Raw genomic sequence first — 18,198 nt, 5'->3', positions numbered from 1 at the left:
AAAAAAGGAAAGAAGGCAAAAAAACGTCAGAATAGGCTCTCTGGAAGGTTCTTAAAAATAACAAAACCCATTACTGCAGTAAAATAATAAAAAATTTTATTCTTAAAAAAAAAAAAAAGTTACTGCAGTATTTCTAACATTCCCTGCTGCAAAAAAAACCTACAATAAATATTTATGGTAGAAATAGCATATGATGGAAGTCCCAGAAAGTTCCTGCACTCTCCCTTCCTCTCTAGGAATCTTGGTGCTCTTGTAGAAGCTTAAATCCTCCTCTGCCTTAAGCAGTTGGTCCATTCAATATTGGAAAGAAGGAATCTCACCATTGGAGGCCAGTGCAGGCACAATGCATACACTAGGGTACAGTGGAAAGAGAGAAAATCAAAAATTTATAGGTCAGCTAAGATATCCCACTGCTACCAATTAAGTTCACAATTTCCAGAATCAGGAATCAGAATTGCTGTACAGTCCCCTCCAGTCATAGACATGTCAAAACCCAATTTTAGCTTAATTACACTACACTAAGTCTAAGATATTAGACATCAAAGCTTAACCATACCAAATGATTGCTTGGAAGACTAACCCCATGACTGGTCTTTTTTCATCCCATGAAAAAAGTTTTTTAAAAAAAGAAAAAAACCCAACAACTTCCTTAAAGCTCAGTTAGGTTCTACAGAGAAAGTATTCACCAAACCTTAATTCGAATGCTAGGACCTAAGCTATCCAGCATATTGAATACAATATTTGAAAGCAGTGACCTCAGCAACCCCTATTTGAAACAGGGCTCTTCACTAGTCTCCAGCTCCATAAAAACACTAGAAATTGTAGCAAGTAATAGGCATAACTATCTAGTATGATTTGAGGAATCACTTAAAGCACTGCAACTCCCATACTACAAATCATGCACAACCCCATTTTTTTCAGTAGTATGAATAATGTTGAGTCTAGAGAAAAGTGTTCTGGACATTAAAATTAATCTGGATTAAGATAGGACATTTCAAGCACTGCTCTACACCCTCTTTTCTGGCTTCACGTACTTTACATTGCACAATCATGAATCCTAAAGGAATAAAATATTTTCACAGGTACCAAGGCCAGCCAGCAGCATGTCTCACTGATAGAAAAACAAATACAGCTTTCTCTGCTTTCAGAAATATTCCCTATAGTCTAAATAAAATCACAGTAATTCAAACCCCAAATAAAAACTTCAGGAGTGACTGTACACAGTTAATCTGGAATTCACTTTTCCTTATTGATGTACTAGTCAATTCCTTTTCATTTGCAAGACCAACATAATTCACCAGAGCATGTTAAATGCATATTCTCCTAGTATGTCAGTTGTTTCATAATTTTTCAAGACTGATAAATGCAATAGGGAAAATACATATGGTATTCTCTGCGGAGGAAAGAATCCTGCTTGTCTTCCTGAGCCAATGGCTCTCAATCCGAGAACAGCTAAATGTCCCCATAATAACCTACAAGAGCACCTGGAAAGCAAAGACGAGGAATACAGACCCAGCACTGCCCAGGGAGGGGCAATAATGACAAAAATTATATGAAATTGAATTTGGTGACTCAAGGGAAAAGAGGGATGGGGAAGCAGAAAGCTGACTGACAAACTAGGCAAACCAGGATTATTTTAATAGTCAACTTCAGCTATTCTTGAGCAATGAAGGTCAGGGGTCTGCATGTCCCCAGGAAGGAAAGGGTAGAAGAGAAGAGGATTTCAAGCCACCCAATTACACAAGTTACCTGACTTCAGAGGCACCTTTTGCTGAACTATGGAAAAAAGGAAGTCACAGAATTCACAGCTTCCTCTACAGAATTAAAAAGCCTCTTGATTTCATATTACTTACACAAGAGACCCAGCATGCTTCTAAACTTTACAGCTGCTCCCCTGCAAAACACAATTATATTTTTATATATTTTTCAATCACTGCTGTTCTAAGCTGTAAGAAGCATTCAGTTGAGAGGCTTTTTGCACTGCATTGCGTAAAATTATGGTCTACGGCAGTAAAATATGTGCAAGGCCTCAACAAAGACTATCCTTTTAAAGAGCCTGTAAGGAAACTGCACTTAACATTTGGTGGCAGAATTAAAGACAACAGTTACCCTAATGAGCAGCATAGTGAACAACTTTGTGCTCTTCTGCCTACCCTCACGCAATGACATACAGTAGTACAACACATTTACTAGTTTTAGTGCACCATCACCAGAAAACAGATAAAAATAATTTAAAAGATGATATCGTTGTCCTGGGTCAAACAGCCACTTCCTGCTCCTGCAGTGCTTTGTCTCCTTCTCTCCGCTGGGACCGAACACAGCACCATCCCATACCCAGGACATGCAATCTCGCCTCGGACCCCAGCAACTGCAGCTCATTGCAGCTCCTGGCAAGGGCCAGAGCCCCAGAAGGGCTTCCTGTGATCTAGGAAGTCTTTTTCTTTTTTAAGATACAGCAACATATTCTTCTAGCTTCAAAGTTTCCTATGATCGAGGAAGTCTTTCTTTTTTAAGATACAGCAACATATTCTTCTAGCTTCAAAGTTTCTCATCTAGAGCACCACATGACTTCTTGTAACCAAACATGGTAAGTGATTAATTATATACTTGATTGCCTTGCATGGCACACATGGCCATCAGACACCGTAAATGTCCTTATCATCGTTGTTCTCAGATTTAGACTTTTAACCACTGTCATGAGAAGTTCTTTGAAAGGAAAGGTGGGTGCTATAGTTGTTGAAGAGGTAGAGGAGAACACTCACCAAGTCATCTTTCTCCTAGCAAACATCAGTGATAACTTAACCCTTCTTATTCTGCATTGCATCGATACAAGTAGTTTTTATTTCAGCAGGTACTAGGTTCCATCTATGGACATGGTGAGAAAGGTGAGGAGCTTCTAAAACTGCTGGAATACGATGGAGAGGAGGTCTCCACCCGATCTCCTTGCCCTCATGTGATAATGGGGCATTAACAGTAATGCACATGCTGTGAAAAGACCTTGTGCTTGGAACTTGCCTCCCTCCTTGCTCCTGAAGTGCCTAAGAAGCTTAGTCTGCTAGGCCCATCAGCCTCTGATGAATCTGTAGGAGATGAGATAAGATATGGCAGGGAAACAAACAAACAAAAATATATATATATACACACCGCTGGTCTTGAATTGTACCATCTAATTAATGACAAAAACGTTTGCAGGGAATGTGACAGCAATAGAGCGTACCTTGTCCCAGACTTCAGACATCCTTATGATTAAAAAGGGTGCATATATCTATATATTTATATAGTAATACACAAGCAGATGATATAACACGGGCTTAATGCTACAGTATGAAGTTACAAGCATGGTATCACTCCACGCTGTTACAGCTGTGTCTAGAGGAACTCTTTGTAAGAAATGTAATATTTCAGCTTTGTATTTTTCTAGGAAAGGAATAATCATCCAGCAATAAGCTGCAAGTTTTGAAGGACAGCAGTGTTCATCTAGACCCTGCCCTTTCACTGGCTTATGCATTTATCCGATGCTTTAAGATGAAAGGCGGAGCAGTCCCTGTGAGAGCCCTCAGGCTCCTCTCCTTCCTACTGGGGGACCCTCTCCCTCCCTGGGTGAGCTTCAGTCCTTACAAAGCAGCAACTGCAGATTTGAAAACTGCCCATTTTTTGGATGAGTAATCTAAAGGCTAAACTACTATTCAGAATAGCTGAATTTATCTTCCTCCTGTCATAGTTTTGACTAAGAGCAGATGTGCCTGCTGTACCTAGCACGGCATTCAATGGGGATCAAATGTATTAGGCAGTCTTTGATCATGCTCAAGAGGCCAGGCCCATCTGCACACAGGTCTTCCCTGACACGTTTTTAATCGCAGTGGACATCTTGCTGTCTGGAGTACACGTAACAAGACTTTGCAAAAGCTGCAGGAGGAGGAGGAGATGCTGTCTCCTGTGACCTGGGGTATCTTCATTTAGGCCTCTTATGCCAGGCAGGTGCAGACCATATACAGAGAAACTACAGCTCTTGCTTGGCACGCCAGGTAAACAATGTTAGACGACACTGGAATTCTCTCCCTGGTGAAACGCCACTCCGCCGTATCCAGCATCAACCTCAGAGTGGGAATTAAAACAAATAAGCAACCAACCCACTGCAACATCTCATGAAAGAAGGGCCACCTTGAAATTTATTAGGCAGCACGAAGGCAGGTACAAAACTAATGTTCACCTAGAAAATCCATTCAAGAAAGATCAAACTGCTTCCCTGGGGAAGGTGATTTTCTCAATTCCTGCACAGACTGGAATGACTTTGCTTAGCATTCGACCAGGGACAGGTACTCCTTTTGATATGCAGTGTGCAAGATGACTACCTGTCTGTTGAGTGAAAGAAAGTACAGGTGACTTTGGATTAGTTTCTTCCATAGGCAATGCCCAACAGTGGTTGTTAAGCACGCACAGTCTCAGCCACACTGCAACATGAAACTTTATACACAGTCATCATTCAACAGTCTTGAACTCCCAAATACAGACCAAAATGCTGACGAAAAGGAATTTGATTTGGTGACAAAGTACTGAATATGGTTATCATTTCAGTTCCTCAGGAACACACTTTAAATGACTAAAGAATTCATGGCTCCAACTTCCACTGCTTTATATTTGAGACAAAAATACTGTTTTAGTCATTTTTGAGTAACTGTGTAGTATTCAAGGAAGTTGCTTTGATATTACATTACAGTGAAAAAATGCAAATCACTGACTGCTCTCAGGGCTAGGAATGAGCTTGCCCATGCAGAAGTAGTGTTGGAAATGGGTATTCCACATAAAAAATGAGCAAGCTGCAGCAAACTAGCTGCACTTTCAGGGATTTGTGGAACCTATATAAATGTAATTTCCATGCTTTTTATTTATGCCTTAAACTACAGCCTTATTCTGAGAGCAGAACACATGCAGAATTGTCTTCAGCTTTTAGTTTTCTGTTTGTTGCCTCACAGCAAGAGTAACAGTGTAAAGAAAAATACTGCTGTAAGGGAAACCTGCTGCCTTGCGCTGCCGCTGGAGAGCAGACAAGGCTGGGTTTGCTGTTCAGGAGAGCTGTTCTCCTCCAGGCTTCCAAAGGCTCCAGCTCAACTACTGGGCTCTGGAAGACCCTGCACGCAGCCGTGCAGCAGCCACCAGGAGCAATCCAGTGCCTGCAGCAGAGCAGCAAGATAGAGCTGTGCAGATTTTGCAAGTCTGCACAGGTCACAGCTTTAAATGAAACCGCTACTTGCTTTCCTTTTGCTACGAACACTTGCCTCCAATTCTGCCCAAGCAACCAAGCTGCAAGGAGGGGAGTGAAAAGAGCTGTTCAGCTGCCTGGCATTGATAGTTCTGCTCCTGCAAGGGGGCCATGGAACGCAAACGCGGGGCGGCCGAGCTGCTAACACTCACGCTGGTGCAGGCTCCACAGGAAAGGCCACCTGGGGCAGCCTGATTGTGCCCGTGCTGTTTCCATTCACAATTATGTCATTCCTATATGTTAATCTTAAGGAGAAATGGAAAACTCTTAAACATTAATATCCTTCCTGTACCCAGATGCATTTTAATATTTTAAGCCCTCACTTTTCACTCGAGAGCTCTGTAGGCACATTCATCATCCAGCTGCGCAACCACACTATAAACTGTCAATTCTTCATCACTGTCCTCTTTGATAAATTGCCCTTGCAACAGCATTTCCAAGTTACCCTTAGCGGCCAGCACACCTCATAAATCCCCATCATTGTGGTGTTATTAGAATTTCATTTCATGCTTGCATTCGCAAACATTTAAGCTTTCCAACCTCTGCTGCTGGGCATTAATCATGGCATTAATCATAGGATTAAGAACACTGAATTTAAATTCAGGGTTAATAACATGCTCAACTAATATTAGTTTTACATTCTGTCATGGGAGAACATTAAAAGGAAAAAGCACAAGACCTTTGTCTGCAGTTCCCAAATGGAATAAGAAATGGCACAAATTCAGCATTCCTGCTTAAAGAAATATTTCAAATCCCTAAACCCTTGAATAATCAACCATTGCACTTCTGTAAATTGAGGCGGCAGTTACAGCGGAAAAACACCACTTCCTTTAATTAATGCATTAGATATTTTATCTGGTACAAGATATCCTGGCTTTGAGTTTAAAGAGATACTGATCTTCCAGCTATCGCATGTAATATATTACACTACAAAGATAGACTCAAGAATTAAAATATATTCTACAGTTCCAATATTTATGAAAATATTTGATACTATCCTATACAGAGAGAATGCACTTAAAAAAAAATCCAGTGAAGACAGACTTATTTCATAGCATTCTAAAAATGAAACAGCCTAGTGAGTCCCCCTATAATATTTAAGATTTACCCATTTAAGAATGAATTATCATTCACCAACAAAATAAAATAAAGTTTTTTTAAACTACTTCCTGATAACTGTAAACTTAAAAAAGCAAAAAAACCCTTAAATGTAAGACATTTCCTGAAGGATAGCTGAACTGTTAAAATGCAAGTTTATTAAGATAGTTTTCTCTACACTGTTATGCAGCTGATATACATGCCTATATGATTTAGCATTTGAAATTACAAAGTAACAAAATTAGTTAACATAGAGCTTTTAAATGAATTTTTCTCTGCTTCAGTAAGATGATGAAAAGTTTGATCAAAAATCCTGCTAAAAGCCTTTAAGTTTTAGCTCAGCAAAGTAGCTCAAATATAATGCCTGCTGCTCTGACTTCCAACTGAAAAAGCACTCAAATTATTTTGTAGAAATGCAAAGAAAGTTCAGAGTAGAATTTATCATTACATTTAATAATCGGATTCCTTACCCAGAGATGAGGAGTCCTTTGTTAAACCACAGAGTTAAACTGTGTGCTCTCAGTTTTGGACTGGGAGAACCTTATGCTACAGGTGATGCGCCTAAAAGGAGGTTATAGGTATCTACCTGACTAACACCTGCATTCAGAAATACCAGACACACTAGGAGCAAGATCTCTTTGCATTTCACTCCCAGGATAAACTGAAAGCTCAATTATGAAAAAAACTAATAGCATCTAGCAAGTTTTCAAAATTAACGATCAAATACAGGAGGTTGTCACAGAAAATCTGCATAAAAAAGCTAGGGAACTAAATGTTTGACAGAATACATCAAAACAAACATAATTGCACTGATGTCAAAACATAACCTTTTAGCAGAAACTTCAAGATGAACGTCAACTGATCATGAAAGCACATCACCAATGTCTATGACAAATAAGTGAGTAAATGGTACAGTCATTCTGTATTTTTTTCTTTCCCCAGCTTTATAGCCCACAAATAAATCAACACTAAGTGCCACCAATGTAATGAGTCAAATTGATGATTAAAAATCTATTTTTTTCTATTTCTTCAGCTATGTGTTACGGATATTCATTTAACTATTACTATTACTACTTCTTAAAGTAATGCCCTCAAAGGTTTGACTAGCGCCAAGTAAATCTTCTTTCATTACAACTGAGTTACTTAAATAAGACTGTTTTAGTCTTAAATATGTAGATTAAGAAACCCAACTCCTCCCTTTAAATCATGCAAAAACTACAACAATTAATATAACTTGGGAATTCCACAACTTCTTTACATCTCAAAGTTCTTTGCAAGCAGAAAGTCATCATTTACCAATATTGCTTCAAGTATCGATTGCTGTAAGTTATTACAGTTTTACTGATAACACGCAAGAGGCCAAGTCACCAAATATGTGTGACCTTTTCTGAAATACACCAGAAGACAGAGAGAAGCTCAAAACAAACCCTGACAGACAAAATCCATTCTTGGAAAGCAAGCGATACTCAGGAGAGCTGTACAAAGATGGGCAGGTTCTTCAGTTTCTTATAAATTTGGCCTTTTGTTCTGAGAGATACTAGAAACTCTAGTCAACCTAGCTGCAACTTCACTCAAGAAGGTGACTTTTAGGTGATATATTTATTTATTTTGATAAGACATCCTCCAATTTGCGAGCAGTCTCCAAGTAGGAAATGGCCATGAATTCTAGGAAGATGTATCACCTAGTTTCACATTCTCAGTATTTCCCAAACTTCCAACCATCTCTCCTAACATTCCTACTTCTTGCTATTTCAGGAGTTACACAGAAAGCATTAGAAAAAGTACCCAAAGGCAAGGACGTCTGACTGAGTTCCATATTTAGGAAAAAAAAAAAAAAAAAAAGGATTTCTAATGTGGTTTTACTAGTCAGGTTCTGTTCACATCAATTCAGAATTCTCCAGGCTAGAAATACCTGGGTGACTTACGAATTACAGCAAAGCACTCAAGAACAAGTCTGCTTAACAGTTTTTCTTTCCTCTTTATTGAATTGTAAGAAAATTATGATTTCTTCTGAGAAATGCTTGCAAGTAATTACTAACAAATACAGAGCACTATGATATTCCCATTATGCAGCTGCAAATATTACTCACCTCACTGAGGTAAATAAAAAAGGAGCATGTGGACCCATCTACGCCGTAACTCGCATAACAGGGATCTGATCGCCACATATCTTTCATCCACTGAAAGGAAACCAGAACACAGTCTGTTAGGCTTAAGTACTAAAATATTATTTCACACTGAATGCAGGAATAACAAGTAAGAGCTGAAAATCACTGCAACCAACCGATTAAAAAAAAAAAAAAGTAACATTCAAGCAAGGCATGATATAGCCAACATGAAGTCAATTTATCAAAATTACTAAAACCACAGACTAGAGATTTAACACTTGCACATTTTTAAATACTTATTTCCAAACTTTTTAAAAGAAAAAAAAAGCCACATATATTTTAGTAGTTCAGCTATTTGTTTCAATTTTCAAAATAAATAAATAAATAAATAAATAAATAAAAATCCTAATACCTTATATTTAAGTATCTAGCAACTTAAATTTTGTCCCCAGCTACTGATGAGGTCTAATTAGAGCTCAAATTATAGATGTTGAAAAATATAGTTCTCAAGCTCTGCAACCTTATATTTTTTTCTTTCTAAATCAAAATTTGATGACTTTCAAAGTTTAGCATTTCCAATTACATTATTAAAAAATTATTTATACATAATAATTAATAAAGCATAAAATTTATGTAGAATCAACTGTGAACACCACATCCAAAGCTTTGATTGCACACATTCACAGCGTTAGTGAATTTTATGCTTTCACAAATGACGTCACTCTGAGCAAGACAGTTTTCTTCCTCTAATGCAACACACACAATTTTTCACAGAGAACATATCATGAGATTAAGAATAGGCTATGCTTACCTTTATTTTCCCTTCACAGTGAGGAAAACCATCCATAGGAGGCAATTCACACTGTTCTTGGGCTCCATTTATGAGATCTAAAGAAAAAGAGACTATAATAGAGTCTTGTCCTACAGCTCTGACAGATAGCCTAGCGAATCCTGCCTTTTATTTTGTGATTCCACATGCATATTCCCTGGGGTCCTACTGTGTAACATTCGCTACAACATTTAAGACTGTACTTTTTACTTGACTATGTAAGAAAAAGGTTGTATAGCTTTCAACTCCAACTTGCAGTAGAAATGCTGAATTCTAAAGTGTGCTTTATGCAGATTGAAATAAAAATTAAGCTAACTCAGACTGAATATAAACACTTTTCTAATCTAAGTGTGCTTAAAACTAGTAAATTGCAACAATTAATTTCTGATTGGCAAACACTTGCAAGCCGTAAGCTGCTCTGAAATACCAACACTAGGTTTTGCAAGTGTTACCATTTTATCCACTGCACGTGACTAGCAACTTGGCACTAGATGTATGACCTAATTAATAAGCACAGCATTCTGATCTAAATTTAAAACTAAGTAACACTACATCACATCTCACAAGAAAAATTTCTCATGGTCTCAAGAATTTTTATAGTGATTCACATTACTTCTACATATTTTGTTAAGATTTTATCATGTGAGGTTTTTAAAACATGTTAAAATGGAGCAGGATTCCTTCTAGCCTATATGAGCCAAGCAAAAGGGCTAGGAGAAGTTTCAGAGGACGTTAGCACACCAGTTCCAGGTGGGACTTTCTCCTGAGAAACCTCTAACACAAACCTTTAGGCTGGAAAAGCGACTGATGTGGTGGAGAGTTTGTTGCCATAAGCAGCGGAGGTTTTTAATTTAGGCAGCCTGTCCCAGAGTTATCTAAATTATACCTGAGCTATTCCATCTTTTCCCATGGGCAAAACTCATGATTATCAAAGCCAACCATGCACTGAGGAGCATGTTACTCTATATAGCATTTTTGCAGTTACAGTACAGAACTTCACCCCCTATTTCAGATCTCAGTTAAAAGTAAAAAAAAAAAAAAAAAAGGCAGTAGAACAGAGAAGGGATACAAGATCAGCAGTATGGAGTTAGAACATTTCATTATATACAAAACACTCTTCCCAATTTAGCTGAATATTTTCCATTCTTTCACAAAAGGCTTCTTTTGAAAGATAAAACTTGAAATGTGAGGGACTGAAAACAGAGCTGATGGGAAAGTAATATGCCAGGAAGACAACACTGATTTGGCAGTCACTGCATCAGCAGCAATTTGACAAACTGAGCTTTATTGCCAAGGGCAACAATGCTGAAGCAAAGTAGTTTTTAAGATGACTTTGAAATCAGTAAGTACTTTCAAAATATTCTCTCTTCCTCCTCTTTTCTCCTTTTCTATCTTCTCCATTTTTTGTTTCCATGATAAATTTTCTATCAATGACTAAAATACAAAGTCCTGAGCCTGAATAGAAAGCCAGTACAGAGCTTTCCATAAAACATGTCAAATGAGGGCCTCCCTAAAATATAAAAGATATCCTAAAATTATTAGGCCACCATCACAGATTCAGGAGGAGACATGCTTCCTTTACAATTAAAAAATGGGTTCAATGATGCAGCTAAACCTTATAAATGACAACTCTCATGTTTAAAAAAAAAAAAAAAAAAAGGCAAATCTAAGACTATAGGACTATTAGATATTAAACTCATGGAGAGAAGGGATTATTAATGGTATTCAGCATGAATTCCAAATGTCTTTCCCTCTGCATCAGTGTTTTCTTAAGAAGTCTCCTTCCAAAGTCACTATCACCTCATGGTACCAGCACTACCTTCACTTGACCCTTGTTGCCTTGATCTCATTGATATGATATAACTTGAAAAGTCCTTGCCCCAAAGCAATAGTTCAAACCAGACCAAATCTTTTGACTGGCAGGCACGAGGAAGCAAAGCAGCAGCAGGAGTAGCAGCCGCCCCAGCGGCTACAGCAGCCAGAGAGGCCCCTGGCACAGCCTACCATGAGCACGAAGAAAACATAACTCTCAACAACAGCCTTTTCTCTGTTTTCTCCGGGCTAAACAATCCTCCTCTGCAAGACACTCATTCCTCCTTAGACGTGCTGCTTACTCCTTCAGTTCCTCATCTGTCAAAAACAGCAGAGCACTCAAAAGCTGTTATTCTTCCCATCCTACTGCCTGGGAGGTACAGTCAACCCCGCATCACCAACTGCAGAGACAGCACGAATCAGCCATGGACTTCACTGGTAAGGAAAAGCCAGTCTGTCTCACACTGCTGTACAATGCTACGGTACCACTGCATTCCACTTCACAGGGAGTTACTCAAGGAAAACCTCTCTTCTTGTGAAGCCCCTTGAAGCACAGGGTAGAACATTAACACAAACTATAATTCTTTATTTTACAGCATAAACTGTCAGCGTGCCAGGTTGATCACTTGCATCTTACTGTATTTTAATGGGTGTATAGAAGTGCCAAAGTACGGAAAGAAAGGAAGGAAACACAAGATATAGAGAACAGACTCATTCTTGGTACACACGCAGCCGTAGTCTAGATACTTGTTTGCTTTTGTCACATGTAAACATTTTCTGTACACAGTGCGTGTTTACAGCCAGCTGTGATCCGAGCAGAGATGACAGGAAGGTTACTTAGGAAGAGGTCACAGTACACACACCTCACTTGTAAACATTGCTCCTGTGCTGCCCAAAAGGTGCTCCAGAGTTCCCATAAAAGCCTGTTTGCGAGAATGAGAGCTGCCTTTACCTGCCACACCTATACTTCAATACACCTATTTTGTGCCCACCTGTACTTCAACAGCTCCCATCAGCTTTGGCAGCGAGACGCTTTCCAAGGAGCGCTCGCAGCTCTAGCAGGGCCCAGGAGGCAGGGATGCGGGGACACCAGCACACACCGCGTTCCCAGGCTCCTGCTCTCCCCTGGGGCCAGCTACTCCGGAGCTTTCCGGAGCAGCCCCATTCCTGCTCTTCCACTGCAGCCACCTACATTCCTGCATGATGACATCCCCGGGGTAATCCACAAACGTAGGACTAGTGTGGCCATCTACCACCTCTAACTGCATGGCAATGCTTGAAGTATTTGTCTCTCTGCTAGAATTTCCAAGTGGAGAATACTTACAAAACTAACAAATTCCAGATTGTAGAAATCTTTTCAAACACAATGCTTCACTTGTGAGGTGATGGAATATTCAATACAAAAATAACTAAAATTAAATCCTAGTGTTCAGAAAGCACCCATGCTTTGCAAGCCGTTGTAGCTATTTCAAGATGTTACAGCTCTGCATCAGAGATCTTCAGAGCACAACAGAGCAGGTGAAAGCGAGGTTGTGAACAACCATGAGCTATTTCAGAGCCAAGTCTGGCACATCAGCCCCAACAGCTTGGCCCGTGGGCTTCAGCTGAGCTGCCTGACCTCGCAGGAACAGACACAGACGCTCTGCTGCGGAGAGGAGCAAACAGATTCAAGTCACATGCTCTGACAGCACGCTCCTAAAACACCAGCCCACGACACAGCTCCTGCAGCCAGGCCCAGTGTCACGTATTTAATGTTCGTTTGTTTTAGTCTAGCTTTACAAACCCCAGGAGAGAACAATGTAAAGCAAAACCTGTGGTAGAGGCGTTTTTCTTTTTTTGCTTGCTTCCAAATTACTCATTAACAAAAGAGTTAAGCTAAATATTACTAAGTGCTATATGCGCGTTTTGCCCTTTGCTTTATGCACGTCCTTCAAATGTGCTTCCTGACAGGCTCAGACATCTCTTCCCCATCAGTCAGTGATGAGTTCTAGAAATAATCCACTACAACGGAGAATAAGCTGAAGAAGTTATAACTCAGACAAGAGATGCTGTTGTGTATCTGTCCAACAGTGCCAGCTGTTCAGTATATTTGGCACTGAACTTTTTAAACAGCAAGACTGGTTAAAGCCATGATACTGTGAAAATTGCCCACATTAGCAGCCTATCCAGTCTGTTAAGGTCCACCTCTTTATTTCTTCAGAAAATGTAAACATCTTGCAGAGTTTAACACTGCCTAAAGGGTAATGCAATCTTGAACCTTGAGGCTAAGAAAAACAGATTTTTTAGATTAGGGCAAAAAAATCATATTAGGATACCTTGCAGTGATGTACAGGACAGATAACAGCCCAGTTCAAAGTGTTTCTTATAGACAGGTCTTACAACAGCATGAACCTCCTTAATGTTAGTAACCATATCTGATCTATTTAAGTTTTCTCTCTATCTGTTCTCTCACTGGTTGGGACTTAAATAAAACTACCATTCCTGCTTTAAATCCTGCAAGTCTTTATTTCTTGTTGTTCCTGTTTCAAAAGTATCTAAGGTTAGACCCAACATTCTAGTTAAGACAGTTTTAGTTTCTATAAGGGCTCCTTTCTCTTCCCCTGCTTATTATACATTTTTAATTTAATTCAAAATTTTCCTCTCCAACAGGTAATTTCTTTAAAGAGCGAATTTGTAGCGTGAGCTGAAAGCACTAACAATATATTTAAAGAAATGAGCTGAAGGTTAAAAGATTTTTAAATGCAGAGGACAAAATACTTTCTACTAATGTTTTAGAAACTTAATTAGCAAAGCATTAAAATGATTTAGAGAAAATGAACTTTGCAGTTGCATTAGCGCTGCTGAAATTAGTGCAATGTTAGAAGAATTCAAGTAGCAGTGAAGTGGTTAATCAAAACGCAGCCCAGGGGACCTCTTAGGGCCCCTCCAGCATTCCTCATACAAGTCAGCACTGCAGTGGAAAACACTTCTGCACTGTCATTATGCTGCGCTGCAACAAGAGGCTTGAAAACACCCAGCTCTCCTCAGTGCTATTTGCAAGCGCTATTGCTTTCACAGGAGGCCGAGAGACAGTGAAACAGCAAAAGCTGTTTCATATTACATACAGTGCAGAAAAAAATTCACTGTATACGGAACGATAAATATGAGTCAAAGCAAAGCACTACCCTGAGAAAAGATTAAATCCGGGCATGGTCATGGCCTGTTATATCCAGTGCACAGTGATGCTCTCCTAGGGTAAAGAGTTTGTCTTTAAGGCAATCCCATGCTGAGCTTGCTTCCACAAGGCTTGAAGGAGCAACCCAAGCTATAGCTGAAGACCCTTTAACAAGTCGGTTACACATAAAGCAAAGGTCATGGGAAGAGCCACAGAAAGAAATCAAGTGAGCGTGAGCTACCTGAGCTCTCCTATCCACCTAAAAGGTTTCAGTGCGTCAGCTTAACCTCTGCAAGAAGTACTACATGGAAACACCCCCAAGACGAAGGTCCTTCTTATCCTGGAAAGACTAAAATAAACGCCTGCTTGCTGCATTACCAAAGCCCATTTGTCAATCTGCCTTGCTACCTACCCACGAAGGATGCTGAGTACCAGACAGGAATCCAAGCCGTCATCCCTTAGATGACAAGTAAATATCAAAGTCTGCAACACACTGAGAGACTTTATTCTTTGTTTATTACTCATTGGTTTTTAGACCTATCCTAAAAAATACCATAAAAGCAATTTCAAAAAAAAGAAAATATTAAACACGTTAAAACCAAAATTATTACAGGAAAAGACGGCTTGACATCCAATACAGCAGAACAAGCCTATGTATAAAGTAGAAAAGCCATAGACGCTATAAATAGATATGCTCAAAATATTCTCCCCGAAGAGCACTAAATTCAGCATCCTGATATTTAACTGTTCTAAGTCTCTCTCTCTCTCAAAAAAAAAAACACTCCAAGTTCTTCAAGTAGCAAGTACACATGGGTGGGGGAAGCAGGGAGAAATTGCCTGACATGAACCTTCATGGACTCACTTCCGTGGGACTGAAGCCATGCAATTCAACTTTCCCCAAGTGACACTTCACAAAGTAAAAGAATATTTTGTAAGCGATCAGTGTGGCGTAGTTTTCAATGCAATTTTACTATCTAAAAGTGTTAGAATTTTTCATTCAAGAAGCACAGAAGTACAGTGATGACAACAGCTTGAATATCTTGGGCTGTTCTGTAAATCAATTATTTTTATACACTAAGAGCTCATGCTCTCCTATCCCCTTACACTACCCAAAAGAAGGGAAGCTGCTGTCAGGCTTCTCAGTGAGAGATCCTGCAGAACTAAATTCAGAGGAAGAAACTAGGTGTAGCAACACATTGCCAATGTTAAACTTAAATACAATGAAGACATGAATACACATTACAGTCTGCAGATAAACCAACAATATCAGTTGTCTGAGTGTCTGATGAGCAAGAAACAGATTTCTGGTCTTGAAATGGAAATTAAAAAAAAATGAATCAATTAAAAGTTTTAATTTACATACTTCAAGGAGAGTCAAGTTACAGTCCTTGCTAAATTCTCAACGTTTCCTCCTACCAACTGTTATCACCTTATCATGAATGAGCTTAATCCAGATGGATTTTCTTCAGAGCCTTTATCTGCCAAAGGCTCTATATACCACTACAGAATAATATATTCCGACAGAGATATCACCAGTGCTGTCTCAGTTCTCTACCATGCTTGACAGCCAGACAAGCATAACTTTAAAAATGCCATTTTCTCCATGCCTTGTTAAATGAGAAACATAACTGATGAAGAGACCATTGGAAAGTGGTGAATAACTTAAGTGCAACACAGGTCCTAAAGTTTATGTAACAGTTTAATAGTGAACATTTGTACTCCAAGCCAAAACACAAATCTAAGTCTAGGTCAAAGAACTAATTACTAATTTCAGGTAGACCTCAAATACCAGCATATCTTGGCTTGCAGTTGAAAATGAAGAGGCTATTCTGGAGAAAGAAAAGGAAATTCCACAGGCCCTGTAGCAAGTGGTAGGTATGAAATATAAACTCCTGGTGCCATTTACGCTACCATGATCAAATAACAGGTTAGAGGATTGATCAATGCTGGTTTTAAGAAGCCATAAACATTTCTCAAAAGAAAATCTTTGATAGCCAGGAAATTCCCTGATGGCTTTTTATTTTCCCCATGAAACTTAGTTTTTTCTGCCACTGCTGCTACCATTTATTCATAAAGGAAACCTACAGCAGTTCTTCATTAAGGTTTTGGATGGCATTAGGTAATCCTTCAAATGGCATTCTGACTGCTAACAGTAGTTCATGCTTTCACAGCTCTTTTTAATAAAGAGCATTAGGCCTTTCCTTGTTCAAAATGTTCAGAGGAAACTCTTCATGAAGGCTGCGTATCCCCACATTAGAGCCATCATTGAGTTACAGGCAGCTGCTGCCCACTTCCAAACTGGAATAGGTCTTCTCCATGGGGGGACTACTTTATTTAGTCAGCTGCAAGGACCATTCTCAAAGTTCGGATACATATATCTACAAAAGAATATACAAACAGCATGGGACTGATCACGAAAGAGAGGGTATTCTGGGTCCCGAACAATACATATAACAATAAAGATCTTATTTTTTCTTTACTAAACAAAAAGGATAATAGGTTCCATGTTGTAGTATCAAGAGTAAGTGCTAACAATATCATTTTAGCTTGCACAGAGTACATTAAAAGATGTGATCTTACAAGTTTATTACAAGCATGAGTTTGCTGAGACAGACATTCTACTATAAAAATGCATACTGGGCAAAACATATACACTTCTTGAATTACTGAGCATTATTTTTAAACACACTGGCCTGTTATTTTTTCACCATTTCTTCAACAACTCTAATTGACAACCATTCCTCAAAATACACTCTCTGCATTGTTACCTGGATTGCTTATGCAAAGGGGACCTCTTATCTGAGCCATGCTGAAATAAAACATCTATATGACTTGGGAAACCATCTTTACATGCTAATACTGTAAATACTCCTTTTTCACAGTAGTATGTTAATTGTCAAGGCAGAAAAGGTGAGCAGGAGCAAAATATTAATAACAGCAACACAAAAAACACTCCATTCGCTTCTGCAGAGCCAGTGTCCTTAATCTCACAGGAATTTTGCAATCGCAGGTTTTAATGAAGACAATTGACGTGTCTGTGACTAAGTCAGATAAAAACACCACAGATCATGACCTAGATTGAATTCACCAGCTTGACCTCTGGGATTAGTCCAGGGTTCCTGCATTACTGTGATCCTCCACCTGTGACATAGGGATATTGTTTTTAGGATTACTTGCTGAGTGGAGCAATGTACCAAACCAAAACAAGCAAACAACAACAAAACCATTTGCAGAGAGGCTTTTGAAGGAGGAATCATTTTGATTTCTCCTTGATTGCAGATTATCAGTGTTGTTTAAATGAAAAAGTGTCACTAATACTTAAAATATAGTGAAGAAAAACTCATTGCATATTCAAACTGGCAAATCTGGCCTGCTGTGATACTCAACTTCAAATTACATTTTGCTCTTGAGCAAGACATCTTCTGATGACTCAACTGCTCTCGCATACTAAAAAAGACATGGCTGAAACAGGCATTACAGACACGACCAACACTACAGCTGCTTCTATAATCACAAGGCTTGTTTACCTGGCTTATTTTCAAAACAGCAGAGAGAACGTTTATGTTACAAGTTTACCTCAATAACTATATGACTTCTGGAGTTTGCTACTGGCAGGAAAATGCCAGAAAGATAGGAAGAGAAGCAAGTTTTTCATTTAGTCACTTCTGATAAGATGAATCTCCATCTGATTTCTTCAGATGGATGAATACTAGGCATTTAGCTAACAAACACATGATGATTAGCCTCAAACTCTGTTCTATGAGTTATTACCATCCTGCCTGGATATACCTCAAAATTTACATCCCTTGAACATAGGGCTGTTACACTCCAAGAACAAACAAAATTAATTTACCCTAAGAACTGAAAAGAGATGTTTCCTCGCCAGGTTAAGTTGTCTGACAATGACCCTTTGCCTATAAATATAATATGCAAGTAT

At 39.0% G+C, this 18,198-nt stretch overlaps 1 protein-coding gene across 1 annotated transcript in view; it reads right to left on the bottom strand.

Annotated features, from left to right (window-relative positions):
• Window positions 1-18,198, bottom strand: part of MGAT5 (alpha-1,6-mannosylglycoprotein 6-beta-N-acetylglucosaminyltransferase) — a 105,528-nt gene that overhangs the window by 37,045 nt on the left and 50,285 nt on the right. Inside the window, exons 4-5 of the mRNA XM_088521763.1 lie at window positions 9,278-9,354; window positions 8,449-8,538 (exon numbers count right to left, since the gene is read on the bottom strand). Coding sequence (XP_088377889.1) covers window positions 8,449-8,538; window positions 9,278-9,354 — 167 coding nt within the window. The remainder of the gene's footprint in view (window positions 1-8,448; window positions 8,539-9,277; window positions 9,355-18,198) is intronic.

Source organism: Tinamus guttatus, unplaced genomic scaffold, assembly GCF_059628265.1.
Source record: "Tinamus guttatus ecotype Peru unplaced genomic scaffold, ASM5962826v1 Tinamus_guttatus_pri_ptg000133l, whole genome shotgun sequence".
NCBI lineage: Eukaryota > Metazoa > Chordata > Aves > Tinamiformes > Tinamidae > Tinamus > Tinamus guttatus.
This window is presented reverse-complemented; position numbering and strand designations above follow the sequence as displayed.